The sequence below is a fragment of the Lotus japonicus genome, chromosome 1 (assembly GCF_012489685.1).
Source record: "Lotus japonicus ecotype B-129 chromosome 1, LjGifu_v1.2".
NCBI classification, from domain to species: domain Eukaryota; kingdom Viridiplantae; phylum Streptophyta; class Magnoliopsida; order Fabales; family Fabaceae; genus Lotus; species Lotus japonicus.
This window is the reverse complement of record NC_080041.1, coordinates 91,546,849-91,570,401: the sequence shown is the minus strand read 5'-3', so window position 1 is coordinate 91,570,401 and position 23,553 is coordinate 91,546,849. Positions and strand designations below refer to the sequence as shown.

At 35.2% G+C, this 23,553-nt stretch overlaps 3 protein-coding genes across 6 annotated transcripts; 1 reads left to right on the top strand and 2 right to left on the bottom strand.

The window, feature by feature from the left end:
- The first annotated feature begins 105 nt into the window (after positions 1-105).
- Positions 106-6,018, top strand: LOC130727755 (phosphatidylinositol/phosphatidylcholine transfer protein SFH8-like). The gene is made up of 14 exons (XM_057578990.1): positions 106-1,231; positions 1,594-1,876; positions 2,144-2,243; positions 2,357-2,623; positions 2,811-2,888; positions 2,979-3,080; positions 3,211-3,260; positions 3,349-3,448; positions 3,661-3,756; positions 3,861-3,974; positions 4,058-4,196; positions 4,703-5,034; positions 5,439-5,513; positions 5,638-6,018. Exons 1-14 carry the CDS (start codon positions 1,216-1,218, stop codon positions 5,653-5,655), a joined length of 1,770 nt encoding a protein of 589 aa, XP_057434973.1. The 5' UTR covers positions 106-1,215; the 3' UTR covers positions 5,656-6,018.
- A 237-nt stretch (positions 6,019-6,255) lies between these two features.
- Positions 6,256-10,807, bottom strand: LOC130727756 (inositol-pentakisphosphate 2-kinase-like). 3 transcript variants are annotated; one of them, XM_057578994.1, is made up of 9 exons: positions 10,663-10,807; positions 10,441-10,562; positions 10,164-10,373; positions 9,529-9,676; positions 8,880-8,920; positions 8,590-8,700; positions 7,781-8,380; positions 7,184-7,388; positions 6,256-6,665 (listed from the first exon to the last, which is right to left on the bottom strand). In XM_057578994.1, exons 2-8 carry the CDS (start codon positions 10,543-10,545, stop codon positions 7,260-7,262), a joined length of 1,344 nt encoding a protein of 447 aa, XP_057434977.1. In that variant the 5' UTR covers positions 10,546-10,562; positions 10,663-10,807; the 3' UTR covers positions 6,256-6,665; positions 7,184-7,259. The 3 variants fall into 3 exon arrangements, with proteins under 3 accessions (XP_057434977.1, XP_057434975.1, XP_057434974.1); XM_057578992.1 differs by lacking the exon at positions 10,663-10,807 and adding an exon at positions 6,773-6,885 and having other exon boundaries at positions 10,441-10,643; XM_057578991.1 differs by lacking the exon at positions 10,663-10,807 and having other exon boundaries at positions 10,441-10,643.
- Positions 10,808-15,095: 4,288 nt separating this feature from the next.
- LOC130727751 (cyclin-dependent kinase E-1-like) lies at positions 15,096-22,602 on the bottom strand. 2 transcript variants are annotated; one of them, XM_057578987.1, is made up of 12 exons: positions 22,249-22,602; positions 21,944-22,054; positions 21,653-21,756; positions 21,525-21,567; positions 21,316-21,414; positions 20,499-20,568; positions 19,915-20,009; positions 19,762-19,795; positions 19,576-19,660; positions 19,304-19,381; positions 17,619-17,666; positions 15,096-15,309 (listed from the first exon to the last, which is right to left on the bottom strand). In XM_057578987.1, the coding sequence occupies exons 1-12, from the start codon at positions 22,468-22,470 to the stop codon at positions 15,273-15,275; spliced, it is 1,026 nt and encodes a 341-aa protein (XP_057434970.1). In that variant the 5' UTR covers positions 22,471-22,602; the 3' UTR covers positions 15,096-15,272. The 2 variants fall into 2 exon arrangements, 1 of the variants encoding a protein (XP_057434970.1); XR_009015434.1 differs by lacking the exons at positions 15,096-15,309; positions 17,619-17,666 and having other exon boundaries at positions 19,576-19,692.
- Between the last annotated feature and the right edge of the window lie 951 nt (positions 22,603-23,553).

Genomic DNA, 23,553 nt, shown 5'->3' with positions numbered 1-23,553 from the left:
TTACTATTATTATTATTAATATTAATTTTTTTGGGAGACTTGCATGTAGGGAACTTTCTATTGCATAATGGCAATGATGACTGTATAACTTTGCTGAGTGCTTATTTGCTTTGGAAAGAAAAAACTTCATAGAGTGATTATTTGGTCCTTAATTATAACTACTATGCAAAAACTACCCTACCATGTTAGAGTGTTAGACCACTTCAAATGTAAAAGGACTTTGCTAAAGAGGGTACTGGCAGAGGAATCAAGTTCATAAAAGGGAGGTCACTAACAACATTACCTTAAAATTTATATGGCAGAATTGTGACTCTAACCAGAAAGCCTGAAAGTACTCGCATATTCATTTCAGATATTATAAAATCTACAGAAAGAATCTTATAGTGGAGTTAAGGTAGCTCTCCAATGGCGCTTAGGAATAAGTGGACGAAAGAACAACGTGCTTGGAGACGAAGAACATGTTGTTGTGTTCGGTGTCAACCTGCTATACTTAAGTTTACTCATCACAATTGTTCCTGTAGAAGGAAGAAAAATAGGCACACAAGCCAAAATGTACAAGGAGATCAAAGTCATCAAACTTTCCACACATAGGACAGTGTCCCACATCACTAACATACAAAGGGATATACGTGTATTTTCATTGATTTTGTCCTATGCTTAAATTCTATTGAATATTTTGGTCAGATGAATAATATATATTAACACCTAATGATGATTGATGACCACAAAGAAGAAGAAAAAATCTGAAGAAGTTGAAGATGGAGATAAACTCCCGCCAACTCGCCAAAGGCCCTACGTTAACTAATACATGGCGGGGCCACCAATCCACAAGGTGGCAACAGGGACCTCTTATTTATTATTGAGTCCAAAATCAAAAGTCATACATACACATAGATACATAATTTTAAAATGGGAGGTGAAGCATATTGTATAGAATAATATCAAGTTTACATTATTCTGCCTTCATCTTTGAGAAGAGTATATTGTTTTAATTATCATCAACAACATCAGAGTTTCATCTCTGCATTTATTTTGTCATCTAACTACACCCTGTGTCTGCTACATGTTCAATCAAACACTCTGAAAACGATTGAACCAATCAACCCATGCCCAACAATAAAGGTTCAAGTTTTATTAAATTTTCTTCTGCCCCTGCTTCTTGTTTCACTATTAGGAATTGGTCTGCCACTTGGGTCTTCGTTTACCATTCCAGACATGTCTGGGCACATTTGTGAGTAGCACCTTCTCCTTTCTCTTTCTGGGTTCTTTTACTTTTGCCATGTTTTCTTAATTGCTTTTTTCTTGGGCTTAATATTGTTATTTGAATGTTTTCTTCATTTCTTAGTAAAAGATTTACATCAAGTTTCATTTCTTTTCATTTTTAATTAAGGTTTAATTTAATAAGCTGAATAAGTTGTCCCCGTAGGATAACTCAAGTGGTAGGAGCTGGGGGCATATGGGTTGGGTAGGGGGAGGTCCAGGGATCGATTCCTGGCGGGTGCAATTTATCTTTCCGATGTACCAAAAAAAAAAGCTGAATAAGTTCATTTGAATTAATGTTCATTCCTGCATGGTCTTAAATCTATTGGTTAGGCTTTGAAGGATACTCAGGCAATGAAGAAAGAAGAGAGAATTCTGAGGATGATAGGCGGACGAGAATTGGCAGTCTAAAGAAGATGGCAATAAGTGCTTCCACCAAATTCAGGCACTCTCTTAAGAAGAAAAGAAGCAAAAAGAGTGCCAGCCGTACCAATTCCCTCTCCATTGAAGACGTTCGAGATGTTAAGGAGCTTCAAGCTGTGGAAGCTCTTCGACAAGCACTTATGTTGGATAACTTTCTGCCTCCAATGCATGATGACTATCACATGTTATTAAGGTTACAAACATTTGTTCATTGCTATCTCTTCGCATATTCATAATGAGCGTTGCTATAATGCTGTTAAATAAGAGATGAATGGTATGAAAGTGTGAGAATAAGGAGGAAAATCAAGATTGAGAAAGTAAAGTATTACTTTATAATTTAACTTTTTGTGCAAAATATGAGAATTACTTTTCATGCCATTAAGTATTTCTCATTCATTGTTGACATACTTCTTAGAGCTGAGACTGTCAGATAAAAATAAAGTGAGCAAATTCATTGCAGATTCTTGAAAGCAAGGAAGTTTGATATTGAGAAAGCAAAGCAAATGTGGGCCAACATGATCCAATGGAGGAAAGACTATGGTACAGATACAATTATAGAGGTCAGAAATCATATTCAATAATATTAACATTGAATCAAACATGTAGTCAGAACATTGATTTTTTTTTTTTTAATTTGGTGTTCATACAATATACTATGGTTTCCACTCTTTAGGATTTTGAATTCAAGGAGTTGTATGAAGTTTTGACGTACTATCCACATGGTAATCATGGTGTAGATAAAGAAGGAAGACCTATTTATATTGAGAGACTAGGGAAAGTTGATCCAAATAAGCTTATGCAAGTAACTACCATGGAAAGGTATGTGAGATACCATGTGCAGGGATTTGAGAAAGCATTTTCTGTCAAGTTTCCAGCTTGCTCTATAGCTGCTAAGAGACACATTGATTCAAGCACAACCATTTTGGATGTTCAAGGCGTGGTAAGTTGTGTGCCTAAGAGCCCATTTGGATACCAGACAAAGAGATGCACTAGATAAGCTCCACTAAGTGCTATTTGTCTGCATCCAAGAGGGTTCTAAATGTCCACAAAAACTTTCCTCGACACCATTTAACTTGAAATTAGTTATGACGAGAGTATATATTCTTAGTATGCCTCTTGGTTTCTAGGGTTTCAAAAACTTTACCAAGTCTGCACGGGAACTCATCACTCAGCTACAGAAGATTGATAATGATAACTATCCTGAAGTATGTAGGCTTTGTGTTCACTTTCTTGGTGGCTTCTGAATTTTCATATTGTTCGTGCAGTGCTTATAATCTGTAAATTATTCCATGCAGACACTCTATCAAATGTTCATAGTCAATGCTGGTCCTGGTTTTAAGCTTCTTTGGAACACGGTGAAAACATTTCTTGATCCCAAAACTACTTCAAAGATTCATGTATGTGTTGATTGTGAGAGTCATCGTTTATATTTTAATATTTTTATAGGATTCCATTGAAGTAATTACTTACTATTTTTGGAGGTAATCTATAGATATATGATAAGCTGATATTTCAATTCTACATTAGGTTCTTGGAAACAAGTTCCAGAGTAAATTACTTGAGACTATCGATGCTAGGTAACTCTACATCTAATTCTGTTAATGGAGTTATTTTCATTCAACATATATTGTTATTTGAAAATTCTTACAAACTAAAAGTTCTCAGTGAGCTGCCAGAATTCCTAGGCGGTAGTTGCACTTGTAGAGATCAGGGAGGTTGTATGAGGTCTGATAAAGGGCCATGGCAAGACCTAAACATTTTGAAGGTTTGGATCAGTTTGTTTTTCCCAGAATCAACTTTTTCCCCATAATTGATTTTGGTTTTAGAATCAATTACAGAAGGATTTCCAAAAATGCTTTATTATGTGATTAATATAGTATAGGCTCTTTTATTTGCTCAATTTTAACTGGTTCTCTCTGTTTTCTGTTCTGCTTTGCATATTACTATGACTTAAATAGAACAGTTGTGGGCATGCAGATGGTTATTGGTGGAGTACAGTGTTCTAAACAAATGGAATCAGTTTCTAAAGATGAGGGGAGGGTCATTGAATGTGATAAGCCATCTAATCCAATGGTACAGTTTCCAAAACCATCTTAAACACAGCATTTTGAAAGAGCTTCCAGATTTTTCAATTAAATATCATATCTTCCTTTGGATTTTGCGTTTCTGGGGAACAGATAAGAAGTAGTGGCACATCTACAGGAGAATCAGGATCTGAAGTTGAAGATATCACCTGTCCCAAAGCAAGTGGGGATAGTATAAACCCTGTATCGACTCCCCTCCATGAAGAAGTAAGTGACCATTATATTGATTTTGAGCTTGAAAGAAAGAATGTTGCAATGAATCAAGTATAACTGCATTTATGTTTTTCCAGGAAAGATTGGTTGGTAAGGCTAATCACGGTGGTGATTTCTCTGAGTATGATGAGGATGTTCCTCCTATGGTTGACAAGATCGTTGATGTTGGATCGAAGGAGAAGCAAGAAACACCTCAAAATTCATTTGGCTCCAGAGGTTAGTAGTTTATCCACAACTATTGGTTCTGATATGTCATTATTATAAGCTGAAAATGGATATATAGTATTGTTATTTAAGCCTTTAGGGCTGGAGGTAAATAAATTTTCTTTTTATCTTTCTCTTACTTTTTTTTCTAAGTGACATGGAAATGTAAAGGAATTGAAAAGCTTAACTTCACAGTTAGGCTTTAAAGTAATAGTGCTTTATAAGTTTTTTTTTTTCTCTCCACAGATTTGAATTCATTGAGTCTAAACTTACCATTCCAAAGGAAAAGTAGCATGAATACAAAGGCCAGCATGTGAAAATAAAATTCTCTTCATAGTAAAAAGACAGAGAAAATTTTAAACTAGTCTGAATAATTTGAACAGGTTAGGATATTAGGGACTCAGAAATTTTTGCATCCAACGAAATTATATCTGTTATGGGTTGATATTCATTGCAGAAAATTTTCTATGTACTGAAAAATCTCCTTATGGTAAAGTAACTACTATTCTATACAACAGGCTTCTTTTCGGCCCTTTTTACTTTTGCCCGTTCAGTAGCATTTTATGCCACTAAGGGAATACTGGTCTCTGAATCTGATTCGGCCCAAAACATACCAATCATGGCTGTTGATTCAATATCCAAGGGGGAATCTCGTCCTCCTTCACCGGCTCCTGGATTGACAAACACAAACCTCCCCTCATCTACCTCAGAACGCCTCGGTGAGCTTGAAGAGAAAGTTGGCATGCTACAGACAAGACTCAATGTCATGCCACATGAGAAACAGGAGTTGCTGAATGCTGCTATTTATCGCGTGGATGCGTTGGAAGCGGAGCTGATTTCTACAAAGAAGGTAACTGTATTTTATTTGAAATCACATCAATTGCTTCAGAGTTCAGACTAGAAAAATCAGCACTCCCTGCTGTTTTACAATGTCTCTAAATTTTAAGGGTAAATTTATGCTCTCTGCTATTGTTTTCCATTAAATTGAACTGTCCAACAAATTGCCTTGGTCAGGGTTCAAGTTTTGTGATACTGATCACAACATCTATAGAAGTAGTTACCAGTGAGCCTTCATGTAGTTATATCCTTTGGCATGTTGTTTTCCAACTTGTACATGCATATTCTTCGTTTTCTCTGTCATTATTAAATGTTAAGCACTATTTTAGCTTTTGGTGTATGTTATTATTTGTGGGTAGATTGTTCAATACTTTGTGGTGTTTATATATAAACTTGTGCATTCCACTTCCTAATCAGGTTTTACACGAAGCTTTGATAAGACAAGAAGAGCTTATGGCATACATAGACAGTCATGAAAAAAGCAAATTCAAGGCAAGTGAAGGATTAATGCATCATGTTTATTTATCTTACAAGAAAAAGGTCATATGCTAGTTACCAACCATCCTGCTGGGAACTCTCAAAACTTAAAAGTGTGTTTGATTTGTTTGTAAACCAGATGAAGGCTTGCTGGTGAAGAGATACTGATATTGTGCATGGAGTTCTCAGAGGGTATCAAATTCCATCTCTCTCTAGAGAGAGAAAGGAGAATCAGTTGACATGTGTAGTAATGTACAGTAAACATAGGTCTTGTGTCTCCATTTGCAAGTATGTGATGATGGTAATAACATACTTGAGAAGTGAACCAGGGACTTCTTCATTTGAACACCAAGTTTTTCTTGTGTTTGGGTATTAGAATATTCTAAATAACACCCACACTTATATGACAATTGAAACCGATTTCATATTTGTATTTTCCTAATTGGAGAATGTTTTATCCTCCTACAACCATCAACTATCACTATAATATTATGTTTTTTTTTAAATTCATATTTATTCACGTGAGTATAGTATAATGATAGCAAGTATTTCCAAGATAGCTATACACTAAAACACAATATCATATCATAAATCATGTGTAATAATAAATTATTTCAACTTAAATGCTTATTAACTGTTTGACTACTTTTTTCTCTTCCTCTACTTTTAGTTATTAGATTACCCTTTAATGCACTCTTTTTTTTGGTCAATGTGAGATTAGGGTTTTGTTGTTGCAACAATGAGAAACCTCAGTGGGTGCAACAATGAGAAATCCTCATTAAAATATCTCGCCTAAAACATCTAAGAACATGTACATTTTTTGCTTGAAAGAGATTGATAATGATACACATGGTACACCGATTAGAGTGAATTAATTAATTACATAATGGAACAGCGACTATGATCACCTTCAAAAATAATACATTATACACATGGAGTATGAGGAATAGCATTTTTTACTCATCCTTCATACTTTCTGTGGAATTCCCTCAACCGATTTTCTTAATTTTCTAACCTTGATGATCCTCACTATCATTTTCTCGCCAATCACTGCGTCACTGTGATTTTGGACCCATTGAGGGCAATGGAAGGAAAAGTTGTTCTGAATTTCATCACCTCTTGCTTGCATCTGGAAAAGAGCAGTTTTACTGATACCAGCAGAGCCTTCTGCAATACACAGGTGCGTCAGATATATTAGTACTTCCCAACCCAAAGCAAAGAATCAAAATAAAAGGATCAAAGTAGCCATAATCTAAATGAAACAAAACTGCAACCTGCACAAGACCATTAGAATCAAAGGATGAGGAGATGCACTTATAAATTCAATGTATTGTCTAGTATCTATATATATGGGCTCAAACATTGCTATGGATCAAATGAAACCAGGCTGCAAAAGACCACACAGATATCAGCATTTAAGAAATAATAATTGAGAGAGAACTTACCAGTAGTAATAACATAGAAAAGCGTCCACAAACCAGGAAACAACAAGAGAAGAAATAGAAATATGTTTAGGACACATAATTACAAGAAATTGGAAATTTGACGCCCCATCTTACAGAAAATTGAATGTAGAGCCATAGGGGACAAGTTAAATGATGCATAATACAAGTTCCCAACTAAAGACTTGCATACAAGAACATTCTGAAGGATAGAAGAGTGTTGATCAAATATTTTATACTTACAGATGCAATCTTCTTCCAGTGTCATCTATAATAGAGTCTATTAAATCTCAGTATGCATTTTAAGATGCTACTCATGCTAGCAAGTTTGTGATCTTCGGTGGTCCATTTTGATCATTTCCCTGTAGCAGCTCACTATTTTCTTGTCCAATTCATAATATTCTTCCATTTTACTCATTCGCTTCAAATCCAGGTCGATAAAATATACCTAGTACATATCAAATTGTAGTTAAACTATATAAATAATAACAAGCATTACAGCTGTTATTTTGTTTAATAAATAAAGAGATTAGAAGCATTAAGCGAGAATAGAAATAAACTACTTTCATATTCATGCCTAAATGAAGCAGTATATAAAGAGATTGGAATATCCATGAAACCATGAGAAATAAAAAAACTTGATAAAAGAAGATTTTATATAACTTTTTTACTAAACAAAATTCTGAATGGCCTTTGACAGTAGCTTTTTCTGAGCTTATGAGAATCGTTATTTTCGGGTAAGTCTACCAGCAGAAGCTGAAAGGAATGAATTGTGTGATGCACTGTCTACCTTAGAAAAAAAAAAACAAATAATAAAGAAGTGTAAAGGTCAATGCCTACCTTGAAATCAAATGTTTGATTGGTTGACTCAAGATATACATTATTATTGCTTATAGATCCAGTATCCCCCTCTTTCCTTGGTCTAAAACACATAATCAAACTGCAGTCTTTTGCAGTTGTTGCTATCAGGTAGTCCCGAACAATTCTCAAGCTTTCATCCAATGAAGCAGAATGCAAAGAGATATATCTTTCCGCTTGCTCTTCACTCAATTCTTTACAGACCATGCACCGTTGACAAGTAATGTCATAATATGCATGAATGGCTCCTTCAATATCAACAGTATCAACCTTCTGAACCTCTAGGAGCCTATCAAGGACTCCAGATTTTTGCACAGCTTCAGTAACAAGAGTGAGCAAGTTCTCTGTACAAAGACCATCATCAGCTTGAACGACAGACTTAAGTGCATCTTCAAATGCTTTTGCAATATAAATATTTGTATCTTCTGCACCACCTCCTAGTCCGCCAAATATGAGAGAGCCATTTATAAATACACGGAAATTATTTTGAGGTGTAGTAAAGAGATCCTTGATAGCTTTATGAATTTTTTCCTTGGATCCAGAGAACAGATCAAGTGGATTGTATTCACTTAGCAGCATTGTCTGCAAGCATAATGGAAAATTCTATATCTTAAATTCAAAGGTAAAAAATGATGCTATATATTGAAGAGAGAAACTGTAATAATGTCGCTCAACAGAAAAGAAAAGAAAAAATGATTAATTCTTAGACTATAAGATATGACAACAGAAAGAAGTATGCATGATACGGCAACTGGACCACCATCAAAAGTCAAAGTTTGTGGATGGGGTACCTCTCCTTGATGCAATTTCAGGGCTTGGTGCATTGCAAAGCGAGTTATCCTCTTTTTTATTTCAGTTTCTTCAGATATGAATCTTGAAAGAGGAAGAAATCCGCATTTGGGCTACTTGTTCAAAAATAATAATTTAAATGTTACAACGAAGCAAAAGAGATAGTAAGGACTATGGAGCAGTAAGTATGACAATCGATGTTAAAGTGTAAAGTACATTACTGTCTAATGGGAGAAAAAAGAAACATGTGCTAGTAAAGAGTAACTATGTATGTACATTATGGGGAGTATACCTTTATCTCAACAGATATGCAGGGGCTTGAGTCCAGATCACCTGAAATGATGCAGTGAGTTTGCAACAGAACTTTCAAATGTTTCGCAGATATTTATTAGAGTTAGATATATGTTTGGTAGATTAATATTAGAAGGGACAGCATCCAAAGGAAAAAAAAAAGGGGTTTATAAGATTTTTTTATTGGAGTCAGATTAAGAAGTTTAATAGACTACTCAAATTATCAATAGCAAGTAGAGTTCCACACTGAAGTCCCTTTTCCTTGCTTTTATGATTTTTATCCCTGTTTGCATATCTTGAAACTACGCAACTACCTTTGATGCATGATTAGATTCTGACCCAACAGAGATAAAATAATCCGATAAAGCATTGTAGTTTGTAGGTAAGGTTAAATACCAAGCTCTCACAATCCTAGAGTTCTCAGCAAGGTACTCTAATCGGTTACTTGAAAGAAACATAAGGACCTAGCAACAGCATATTCCACAATTTACGTGAACAAGGGGGGAACCACTTATTATTTGCAGTTAGAACCGAAGAAGAAACCCACTTTTAAAGTCAAATATGTAAGTATAGTTTTCAGGAATCAGTATTTAAAGCCTGATCCTCGACCAGATTAAAAGCAAGTCCACAGAAAGACATCTGAATAATACCGTGAGTGAAGAGCGAATGGTCTGACATGAGAAGCACCGAATCACAATGCTTGTCAACCTGAGCACTATCAACTCTCCAAGCAGGACGCTGATAAATAATATTCTTCTCAACAGATTCAAGAAATTCCCTCGACACCAGGACATGCATCTAACAAAGCATCAAAAAGGACATAATGGGCAAGAGTCAGAGATCATAATCACTTCATTAACATTCTAACCAGGTTTGTGCATGAATGATCGATCAATTCAATAGCTATTAAGAGCATGTTTGTAAACAAAACTTTGGTTAAAATCAATTCTAAGCAGTTGAAATGATGTTTGGGTGCACCAGTAAAGTAGAATCAATTCTACTTGCCAGTTGCCACAACAAATAGTTGTTTCTACGTTAAGTATAATCAATTATGAGATTTTACAACTGAATTTCAAAACATAACTACACAAAACCCATTTTTTTCTCCAAACATAAATCACATCATTGTAACTCACGTGTACCATATGCAACTTTAGTAGAATCAATTTTGTCTAGACTCAAGTCTGCTAGCAACGATCCAAACACACTAAAATCCCATAAATACATATTAATCAATGCTGAAAAGGAAATGATAAACCATCATCATGGATAGAAACACACATACCCCAGCATCAACATAGTTGGAACCAAGCAGTGGCTCCATAACGTGGCGAACAAAGAGCAAGCCAGCAGCTTCATTGTCTGGAGAAGAAATGAGTTCATCCACATCTCTCCAGAGAAGGCGTTCGTGTGCAGTCAAAGCAGAGGGGCTCCTCTTGTTCACAGCATGTGCGCCATTCCTCGGAGCCTTACGAATTCGCATCACTTTCCCAATCTGCAAAAACACCAACAATCAACAGAGAGAGGAATTGGATTGGAGGAGGAAGAAGAAGAGAACGCACGAATGCAGGGAATGATCCGGTGTAAGCGAGAACAAGATTAGCAGCTCCTTCGCCTCGGAAAACCCAGTGAGCTGCCTCCTTCTCCGTTAGAACCACCTCCTCCATCCAACAACGTTGTTTACCTGAGAATGAGAATGAGAATGGTGATCGTTCGTTGAAGCATTTCATCAAACAGTAACAATGCATGAATGATGAATCAGATGAAAAGAAGAAAAATAATACCAAAGACGACGACGACGAAGAAACCGTGGTGGCTGTTACAGTAAATCAGTAATCGCCGCCGAGATCCTTCATCTCACTACTTGACTCAGTAACTCTTTGTTGTTGTCGCAGTAACTCCATCCCAACTTGGAAACTAAATGGGCCTTTTTCTCCAACATTATGGACCATCAAACATGGCCCAAAATTTGTCAACCATGATTTTTTGGAGTGCTCTAGAAAAATATGAAATAATATAGAAAAACTATCAATTATAATCAAAATAATATATATTTGCAAAACTATTGAATTTAGAAAGCATGTTTGTGTGCACCTTTACTCCTACGTTGATGATTTAAACGCACATTTTTCAATGTCCAGACGCTCATTTTGTGGCGGTTAAAACTACTACCGTCATAAAGTGAAAAGTTTAAGAAAATGTATTTTGTGGAGGTGAAAAAAGACCACAAACCCATGGTGTTTTTATGTCATAGTACTATAGCATAGTTCATGAAACATTAGCGTTACCCCAATTGGGGATGTGTTGATCGAGCTAACTAAAATCTATGGCATGAATCAATAGTTAAGGCAAGCAGGCGGAGATTAGATTAATAATGATAGTAAAGCATATTACTCACTTAATTAAGGAGTGTGTGACGAAGGTTGTAGTTAGGAAATGAAATAAGGATGTTTATCTTTGTATCGAAGACTGAATTAGATTGTTTTGACCTAGCTCGATCTTCTAATCCACTACACAAATATTGTATAAAAGCAATTTGGGATACCAATTAATACTATTAACCATAATATATTCAAATATATGTTATATATATGTGTGTAGTAGTTAAACTTTTCATTACTTATATTATACTAGTCCTTTAACCCGTGCATCGCACGGGAGATTTTAATTTTTAATTATTGTACGAAATTTTTTAAATTTGTGTTATGTTTATTTAAAAATAGTTTATGAATAAAAAGGGAAAAAATAATTTTGAATATTAGAAAACACGAATTTGTAATTTTTTTTCCATGATGAATGTGTTTGCTTTTATTTTGTAGAAGAACAACTATTTTATTTATTCTTGGGTTTTGTGTTTAATGTTGCACTATCTAATTTAGTTTCTTATAGAGGAAAAAAATTCTTTTATTACCATGCATTGCACGGGGTATTATTTAAGTCTATTGAGTTAAAATTTAATAAAGTAATGTTATCTTTATTAGGTTTATAAAAACAAAGTTATGAATTAAAAATTAAAATTAATTTTAGATGTAAGTTAACTTAAATTTTGTAGTGCTTTTTTTGTGTGTCACATATGTTTGGATTTGTTTTGTAGTAATGTAATAATTATACTAATTTTTTGTTTTTTACGTTTATTTTAATGTTGAACTATTTAATTTGGTCTTTTATATAATAATTTTATTTTTTATATTAGTGAGATGAAATATTATATGAGTTTAATGGATGTGCACTGTTAGTGTAAAGAAGCTTTACATTGTTATCTGATTATTGTATGCCATGTGGGATAAATGATTATATTCTTCATTTATTTTTATTAAATTACAATTATAGTTTCTGATGTGACGGAAAACGATTGGATGTTTGCGTAAAAAAAATTACACCAACAGTGTATCTTCCCTTTTCTCATATTATATATGAGCTGATAAAAGACATTGAATAAGTAATGATTATACTAATATTTTTTTGCAAATAGAATAATTATTACTTTGAGAATGTAACTTGACATTTTGATTGACCCGTTGACTTTCCCGAAATATAAGAAAAAAATAGAATAAGACAATAATTAGTATAATCAAATGAATATATTTGGACTTTTTTTATTAATTAAATTTTTCCATTTATTAACTACATGGAGCAAGAAGGTTACAATTCTTTTGTTGTAACAAATTTTTTTTTGGCAGTAAAAGAATTATTAAATATATCAATTAACAAATTTTATGCAAAGAAAGTCATGGTAAAATTCTCACTAATATAATTTGATTCAACCGTTTAATAAAATCATAATCACAATATACATATTAATTTAATTTATATATTTTTGAAATCCAAAATAATTTACCATGTCCTATGGAATTTTGTAAATGATATTAACATTTTAAAGATTATTAATAATAATAATATTACTTATTATATTATATTATTATAATAAAATGATCATACATGTCCTATGGATCATACATGTCCTATTATATTATTTTTGGCTGGTTTGTCTTTTGATCCCGTTTTTAGGAGGGTGTATATCGTGTATATCTCCTCATTATTATATGAATTCTATTTTACTTTCGAAAAAAAAAAAAACTAGTGTGTAAATAATATTAACTAAACACCAATAAAATATCTAAGTGTAAGTGAAAGGGTTAGTAAAAGGTTTATTGTTGCATTCATATCAAATTTATTGTTAAAATTTCAAAATTAATTATGCTAACGAATAATATTAATGTTTATTTATGTATTGTATAAATTTGATAATAATTTTCTATGTCTTATGAAATTCCGTAACATATATTATAATTCCCAACAAAATTTATCATGTCTTTTGGAATTTCGTAACTAATATTTTATTTTTATTTGATGTGTAAATAATATTAACTAAACAGTTAACAAAAAACTAAGTGGAAGCGTACAGGTTAGTATAAATTTTATTGTCGCATTCATAGCATATTTTTTTTTTTGAGAACAAAATCAATTATTGATAAAAAGGTAAATCTTGAGAACAATCTTCTCAAGTAGATTGAGTACAAGCCAAGACAAAATAAAACAAACAGCCCAGTACCCTTGTGCTATTTTGATGTCTAAAATGTCACATGAGAGAGCCTCATTAAAACCACCATAGGAAAAACCCAGTGGGAAAAACCCTAGGGAGGAAAAAGAGTACTCAAACACAGACAAAACCCAACAATAGCCACTAGACAATAGCACGACTTTAACACACCTCAACCAAAGCAAAAAGAAGAGACTAGCAATTAAAATATACAAGATTTAAGTGTGAACCAAACACCAGTAATACAATCTACTAGACTCCAAAGAGTTCAAAGATCCTTCCCTTTCAAATTGGCTCATTATCTCTTGAAGAACTGTCTCCAATAGCAATTTTCTCACAGCCAGGAATCGCTTGTCTCCTTTCCGAGCCTATTATCTTTTGCTTCAGCGCCTACAATTTATGATGTAGGGATACCTCTGACCACCCAGCCACCGCTAAGGGGTTCCACCAAGCAAGCTAGCCACAGATTTAGAAAGTCCCTCTCCAACATCCAATAATTGCAAAACCAAATTGTCTATGCACCCATAGGTAATATCACAGGTCTATGATCTGAAAATCCCCAATTATTAATTGACTGATTCATGGCTTCATGCCCTCTGATATTTGAATGAGTCCTTCACTCTAAAGCCAATGGTCAATTCTGCCCGTAAACCACCAATCCTTGAGCTACAGTATGAAAATTCCCAATTGCCCGAGGAAGATCGATAAACCCAAGTCCCTCTACAAACCTTATCTTCTCCACGTTTTGTCTCTAGAATGAGGTAAATCTCTCCACATTCCTACACAGCCAAACATCTGACATTTCAAGAGAGCCAATTGCAAATCCGACCCATCACTGGCCTTGGCCCCATGGTCCATCTTCTTCTAGTTCTTCAGCCAAGCCCCTTATAGCTTCTTCGTCACTCCCTGGATAGCGCAAACCCACAGATTTCCCCAAAATCCATGCTTTAGTCGCCCTAGTGAAGTAACCCCCAGAACCCGCTCTCTCTGCCGTTGCTTGTATACTTGCGATATCAGAATCCACACCTCCTCCTCCCTCTGTGATTTCCCTTAGAATGGCAGAGCCAACCTCCGATCTTGGTTTTCGCCCTCTTTTACGACCTGTAGGTACTTTCCTGCTTCTCTCCTGAACTATGTCTTCCAGGGCCTTTAGTTTGTTCCGTCTTCCCACTCCTTTGGTGATGTATTGAATATGGGAATTTAGAAAAGCTTCATCTGACTCTATCGATGCTTCTAATTCCCCTTCACTTTCCACCAGATTAGCTTCTTGTAAACTCACTGGACTTGCCCCTAATACCGGTCCTTCTATTTCTAATGGGCTAAAGGGGATACGGCCCAAAATATCATCTTCAATCTCTACTAGTCTCATGTCTGTTTCTGGGTCTCGGGTTGCCAGCCTGGGTGGAGCTAATAAGAAACTATTGGCCCATGAAACCAGCGGGGTAGGTCCACACCACGCACTTGATAACAATCCCCCTAAAGGCCAGCTGTTTCCATACGCAAATATATTCCAAGCTTCAGTTGAGATTTCCACATTCCATAACTTCTCATTGTTGTGTCCACTGGACGTGTGGGATAATTCACAAATGTCTCTCCAGGTTGGCAGGGTACAAGTGCAATGAGCAGAGATTTTACAGACATGTTTAATGAAGACAACAGACAATTGTGGAATACATGTTTAATTAAGACAATATCATGATGAGAACTATGTGAATATTGTTTATTACTAAATCTTCCACACAATTATTTGAAGTAATGAAATGTAACCAACAGTCCTAGGAAAAAGTTTTATCCAATCAAAACTTAGGGGGGGGGGGGGGGGACCAAAACAGAATAGCAAAAGGAAGGAAGGTCTTACTTCCGCCCAGGTTGTGGATCCATTTTGAAATACCTGACAAACAAAGCATAAGGATGCTTAAAAGATAATAACTGAAAGATACAAGGGAACTAACTGTATAACCGATATAGATACAAACACACACAAACACACACATGTATATGACGTGTCTTTTCATCAGAAGTCACAGTGTACATCCCCAAATTTAACTAAGAATCTTTGCGAAGGCAACAACCAATTTTTAAGCTTTTCCTACCATACATTCAAGTCATATTGATAAAGTAAAACTCGTAAAACTGCATCAACATCAAATCCCCATTACCATTAAAATTAGTAATCCAGCGATGTTTTGCAAACTTTCTTAATTTGGAATAAAAGGCGAAATTAAGAAGGCAAATCACTAGCGATTAAAAAACAATTAGCAGACTACCTCTATGAACAAATATAGAATATCTGACATGACCAACAGCGATCTAAGAGGAATTGACTGAAAAGCCATGCAATGTAATCAGGCCATCACCCCAGGAAAATCTTAAAGGTCTACTATAAACCCAAAACCCAACTTGTAAGCTCTCTACCATATACCGAAGTCACATTGATGATGTACAACTGTATCAACATCAAATGTCCATTACCAATTTACCTTCCAATTTGGCATATAATACAAAATTAAGAAGGCGCACTGGGAGTTATGAAACAATCAGCAGTCCACCTCTACGAAGTACGAACACATGACACGGAAAATATGACATGACAAATACTGACTCAGGAAGGAGTAAAGAGCCAGGCAGCCAGGTAATTGCCCAGGTGTTAGAATATGAGAGCGGGGAAATTAGTGAGGGACTGTTATAGCAGTTGGTTAGCTAATAGGAGGGGATTAATAAGATATAAATAGGGGAAATAAAGAGGAAATTAATTCATTCGGCGAATTTGTTAGTTTTATGTGACAGCAAATCCTTCGTAAAGGGAGAAACTTTTGGAGGAGAGATTTCTCTCCTTTTCTATCCATTATTTTCATTTAAAAGTAATAGATTCTTCAATTCTAATTTGCAGGTTCCAAAATGGTCCGACCAGCCAGATCCAAAATAGCGGAGATGGAATATCATTTGGAGATGTTGGAGCGCTCGGTGGAGAAGTTGAGAAGGTTTCTTGGGAGTAGGGGACATAGATGTCAGAGATTAAGGTGAAGCTTGATCCCGGCCATCCCGCTATCCCTTTTTTGGGGCTGGCCGCTACGTTCTGAGATCTGGGATAGACAACATAGGTGCTATTAACAAAAAAAATTAAAATAAACTGGGGGCAATTGCCCCCTTAAGGCAATGCAAGGTCCCTCCTTAAGCAGGTAACTGGTTTAGGTTCTGGAGACAGAAGAAAGAAGACCACTGATCTCTTTAGGGACGGTTTCCCCGCTGTATTGCTTGGACGATTCAGAGGTCGAAGATTAGGGAGCATCTACAAGCATCGAACAAATTCACCTCCAAATAGGGTCAGTGTAAGAGTACATTCAAGATTTTGAGATATTGGTACGAACAGCTACACAACCTTGAGGACACGGTTGAATTTCAGGGGGTGGTATAGTTCTGATATGAGAATAGGGAAAATTAGTTAGGGGCTTTTATAGCAGTTAGTTAGTTAGTTAATAGGTAGGGAATAGTTAGATATAAGTAGGGGAAATAAGGAGGGAAAGATTCATTATGAGAATTTTTAGTTGTATGTCAAAGGAGAAATCCTATATGAAGGGGGAACCCTTGGAGGAGAGATTTCGATCCTTTTATGTTCATTCTTTTCATTCAATAATAATAGATTCTTTAATTCTGATTTTCCAGTTCCTAACACCGTGAAAATCTGAAAAACATAGATAAGGTTTATCATTGGCTGATGACCTATACTCACTGACCTGACAAATTGCAGCATCAATATTACGAAAATGATACCATACCCAGATGCAATTGCAAAAGGTTTGACTGAAACATAAGTGGTAAAACTAATTTACGTAAAATTCTCGAACTCAGGAGCAGCTAGACAACGTAATCGCTTCATTTGGTACATAAAGTAGTTTAGGGAAAGCTTAGGACTTGTTCTTAAGATGATTACAACAATCTACTTGATCATCCTCAATAACTTTTGCAACTTCTGATCATAATATATATTGAACACATCAATAAGATGGCAACCGCATAATTTTCCATAAACCTTAAAAAATAAGCCATATTGTCAAGGTTTCTATACAAGGAGAAATGTGAAATCTTGTCAAGGTTTCTATTGATAGAACAACCATTAAGCAAATAAATGTTAAATCATCCTTTTCATTGCTAGAGGTGTAGATTTCATGCCAGGATAGAAGTGAATAAAAGGAGTCTTACTCATGCTCCAAAGCTTGTGCTGCTGTTATACGCTTTCGAGGATCATATCTGCACATAAATACACAAACCATATTATCAAAAAACGAGAAAAGAGAAGCAGAAGCAGAGGAGGAAGAGACAGAGAGACTTCAATTAAACAGAAAGCCATGCATTACATTCACATATCCATAAATGCTAAATGAAATATTTAAAAGTTGAATGCCATGTCTGACAAAACTGAAATTAAGGTTTGGCTATCTAGAATGATTTAATCGGAATCTGAATTGTTGAGAAAAAAATGAGAAGCAAGAAATTGAGAGAAGAAAGAGATTGATACTAAAAAAGGGTGTTTTGAACTCTGATTTAATCTATTCACTGATTAGAAGACACTACTTGTATAGGGACTAGCATACAGGTAACTGAGTCAGTTATTAGTTACAACTAACTGATGGAAGATAATTCCCAGCAAGTCAGTTGTAAAACTAATCACTAAAAACTACAGATAGCAACAATTGGCAACTAACTCCACGTGTAAAACAACTTTATACTCTAACCAGAATAAAATAATAATTCCAATTGGCATATTTGGCATTAAAAGATTTTAAATTCTATCCCTAAATGGTATGCCAAATCAGGCAGGACAGCAAAAGAAAAATGTTCAATGGTAACATTTAGCTAGGTGGTGGATGTAGTAGTCGTGGTACCAGCAAGAGCAGTCGCAATAGGGGTGGCTGACCAGGGATGGCAATGGGTAAAGTCTACGTAGGATTTTAAAAATACATGTATTCGACTCTATCCCATGTGACACCGAACCCATTAGACGTATTTTAGTTAACTTGATGTGGTCCCAGTGATGTGTTTATGAGCAGGTACAAGGCAATTCAATTAATTATTGATGAATGCAGTGGGTGGAAGGTATGGCCATTCAAATCACTCCCGTAGTAACTACCAGACATAAGTTCCTAGTGATGGTAAAAAGTGGAAATCAGAATTTGTGGATTGCTCATAATAAAGTTCGTTGATATATTGTTTCAGCCAGGTGAGTCTTTCTTTCATTGAAGGTAAGAGGAATGAGTCCCCCCCCCCCACCCCAAAAAAAAGAAATAGAGATAATCATGTAGTGAAGGATATAATTCTCCAACTTATTCAGTGTTGCAGAATCCTTGAAATCATTCTCAGAATTGAGAAATTCCCAGAACTTCATGTCAAATATACTCTTTTGAGGCTTAGATGATGAATAATTTACAAGAAAAGCAGCAAACTTTATCAAGTGGGAAATTGCCAGGTGGACTAGCTCAGCAGATTAATCAGAGTAACTATGACTCTATGAGAACTAAAAAATAATTCAAACAATGTAGAAAGAGGTTGGGCTAGATTGAGTCTGGTGAACTCATGCACTGTAAGTCTGTAACTATAAACAAGAACAGGGACAGTGGATGATAACGATAAAATTAGAAATAACAACTAACAGAACCACAAACATATCCTTCACATATACAAGCTGGACAAGGAAACAAAATACTGAGACTTATTTAACCATACTATCATGATATTACAGAGGGAATATCACCATAAATTACGAGCATGTAAGAAGTTATAACTCCCTCCTGCGATCAATTTTGCATCTTTTTAACGAAAAGGAAATGCAGCGCCATTATGTGTAGAGGGAGCAAAAAATTCTCCAAAGCTTAGAAGGAACTACTTACTCAAGCATCTTTGACAAGAGGTCATATGCAGGACTTTTTGGAGATAAGTGTACAACACCATTGAGGCTAGCATTGTCACTGTTTGCAAACAGCAGAACAAAAGATCCATTAATTTCATGAATATTTAGAAAAACGGACAAAGAAATTTAGATCAATAGATGTAAATGGTATATCATTGAACTTGATTAATAACACATTAACACGACATCATGGAAATTGGAAATAGGCCTATCCTGAATATATTTGTAGAAACACATTAAATAGTATCTTACTATTTGTGCGCTTGTATATGTTGCGTATCTTGTTGCCAATGGGGAAGATTTGGTAAGGAAGGCCACTTTTCTAATGTGGGATGGCCTGGCACAGTAACAATGTCCATTGATGTAGGTCTGGAATAGCATAAAGAGAATGAACACTCCCCAGCAGGGAGAAAGAAAAACAGTAAGCATATAAATTACCTAAAACCTTGAATATCTTGTCAAGTTGATCGAGCTGCACAAGTGGAACAACATTATACAAAATGCAAAATGACAAGGTTATATTAATAGAGACTGCATTTATAACAATATTCAACTTCAGAATCAGAAGCTGAAAGTTATAGCATCAAGCACCTGAAAAGGATTAGGTGTGGCTTTGACTTCTGCACCTTGAAATAGTGGCTTCAAGGTCAACAACTCAGCAAAAATGCATCCCACAGCCCACATATCTAAGAGTTCATTTAAGGAAAAATAACTGTACTAATTCTAGAATAAGTTTATACCGACACATTTATTTAATATACAAAGTAGATAAGTCTACTCATTGAGTTACGTGTATCATGGTTCCCAACATCCACGTAGATGAATTCAAAATTTCAAATTCAGTTATACCATGTCAACCTTTCGTGTAGACACTAGATACTCTGACATCCCAGATTCATTGAAAGCCATAACTTATTCAGGCGACATCCTCGACCTCAAGTCAAGCTACGGATAGCAAAGGTTCCAAGAATTTTTAAAAAGATTAGTATATATGTATTAAAAGACTTGAGAGATATCCATGAGATATTAATAACTTCACACAATTATAATTCTGAAGTTAAATTTTACACTGGCAAGCTGGCACACAGGTGCAATCATTCGACTGGAAAATATTATTAAAAATATATATATATATATATATATATAAGAAAGTTATAACTTAAATTAAAGGATACCAACAGCACTGGTGTAATGTTTCGCTCCAAGAAGCAACTCAGGCGCACGATACCAAATGGTTACAACAACCTGCATGTTAGTATTTATTAGAATCATTCATGTGTCTCACCCAATAGTTTAGACTTCTTGAGACAGTTAGAGCTTTATCACAAAGTGATCTGGAGTTGAATCCCTGTTGCCCCCCTTATTCTAATAAGAAGTTGAATTTCAACACTGGGTAGATGAGCCTGTCCATGCAAGAGCCAATTGGGCATTTGGTGATGAGGCTTGCACCATGGCCCCCCAACAGATTAAGGCCAATGGGCTCTAACATGAGGGGGCACATTAAAAATATAGTATAAAATTATTTATGTGGTTTCAGTTTCACTCAACGGCTTATGTTTTTCGGATAGTTAGTTTGAGGAAGTGTCTTTATAAAATCAAGAATATAAACCAGCAAACATATGAAAACGTAAAATAAGTTACAAGTGCACAGATAACTCGATTTAAAGATGATAACGAGCAATGGATTATCAAGCAACCAGCTTGTGTGAATCAAAACATGTGAGGTTTCCAGCATATTAGACAGTTCATTAAGCTAAACTTGAAATGAAGAACAATATCTATCACTAAGCTTATATCAGAAAACTGAGATACAGAGATAGAACAAGACTTTACTGAACTACTATCAGTACTACATGCATACCCAGATTTTTGGTTTTCAAATATTAAGAATTCCATATCTACTATCTATGTAGAAAACATACATGAAGATTTTCCAAATACACAGATGATAGATATAATGCAGGTGGTTGACAATGGAAAATATTCTCATACCCCATTTTCAGATAATGGCTTCAAAGGGGCTTGATATATCCTCGCAAGTCCAAAGTCAGCAATTTTAATAACTCCATGTTCCTCCCCTTCACCCATAACCTTTTCATAAAAAGCTTGTTAAAGACAAATAAATCTGAATCCAGACGTCTACTTAAAGCGGTAATGGTTAAAGAACTAATCACATAGCGATAAAGTGGTCAAAACCATACCAATATATTTGATGGCTTTAAATCTCGATGTATAATCCAATTACTGCAGGAAAAATACAATATAGTATGTGAACATATAAAGAATGGAAATAAAAGGAACCATCTTCAACTTAACAAAAAAGACTTGCCTGTGCAGATAGTTTAGTCCATTGAGCAACTGCCATAGTAACGATTTAACCGTGTACTGGTTAATGGATTGGTTAACCTTGTCTCTATGATGTCTTATTATTTCCTGCCATTCAAGATTTCAATCTTTACACTCTAGCTAAATCATACATTTCCTTGCTACCTACATATGACTCTTCCCATAAAATTCACAATTACATAAATTCATTGCAAAGCCCATAAAATATGTCCTATACAAGATGCAATAGCAATTTCAAGTCCAGTGCCTAATGTTCCACAAAATTATGACTTACATAAAGGTCATGTTCGGCGTAATCGAAAGCTAGATACAGAGACATGTCAGTATGATTGATGTGAACATTCACAAGCTTCACAACATTCTCGTGTGTTATCTCCCTCAGTAACTGCACCATCAAACAAAATTCACACAAAATCAATCCAAAACATCAGAGAACAAGTGCATTAGCATCCAGTGATCATCAAATGAAAGAAAAAAAACACAAATTCTTTGAAATTACGAATTGAAAAAATCCAGTAATTTCAGCTTGCTCAGTTCCGAACTTCGCAACTTCCTCAGCTGCAATTAACCAAGAATTACCATGATTTCACGAATGGCGGTGGGAGAAACACCGTCGCCATCCTTGGATTGCTTGAATTTCTTGATGGCGATGGATTTTCCGCGATTGGTTTGAGACTTGATCCGAGCGAGGAAGACGAGACCGTAGGTTCCTTCTCCGATCTTCCCTATCAGATCATACTGCTGCAGCCACTCCGGCTTGTTGCTGCCGCTGCTACGGCTCCCGGAGGTGCCGTCTCCCATGGCTGCTGCTCCTCCTTTCTGCGTTCCGCTTAAGGCTCTGTTTGGATGTAAATTTAGGATTATTGCTCTTCCGTACGTACAAATTACAAAATGTAGAACTTTACTTTAATATTCTGAAACTGCAGTTCAGAATATTCACCTGTAACTGTATTGATTATGAAAAATTTTTTAAGGATTTTTTTGGTAAATTTTTTGAAGGATTATGTGTGGTAAAAATAACTAAAGATTTTTTTTTTCTTCACATTCTTTTTAAAAGGAAAGCTCATACAATAATATTTTGATTTAGGACAGTTTGTAATTGTTAAATTATGTGTTAGTTGGCACATGTTACCTCAGTTGGTAAAGTACTACTTTCCTTCAAAAAGTTGTGTATTTAATCCTACTGCTTATATGAGGATTGTGTTAGTATTTAAAATTCTGGAGGCAAGTCATGTTCCATAGTACTGATAGTAGTAACCAAAGGTGAATTAACTCAAACTTTTATTCATAAAAAAAATTAAATATGTCATTTTGTATACGATTGTTATAACTTGTTCTATGAAAGCTTAAACCTTTGTAAACATGAGTTTACTATTGGTTGAGATGATAATCAAGTGATTGATGATAACAATTAACAAATTAGTTTTCTAAAAATATTAATTTGATGGAATGTTGACATATGAGCTCACTTGCTTAACAAGAGTTCCAATGTTCCATGTGTTTAAGATTAAATTTACTTTCTAAAGTCAACTATTAAACCATTATTTGATGTGAATGTAAAAAATAATTAAACAATATTACATAGACACAAAATCTTCTCAAAATTTATTCTTGTTCTGACGACTAAGTCGGAGTACCCATAGACACGAGCTACAGATTATGCAATGATGAGTGTTAAACCTACATGCAACCTAACCTTGGGTTGCACGATAAAACAACGAATAGAGCGATCTAACAACACTCCTCAATCAGCATACCACATGGCCCCCACCCCGAGCAGCGCCCCAGCCTCGTAGCTCGTTACCTAAGAAATCGCAAACCCCCCACCTGTATAAAGATACAACTAAAGGATTTCCCGATAACAAATTAATCTCAGATCTTCTC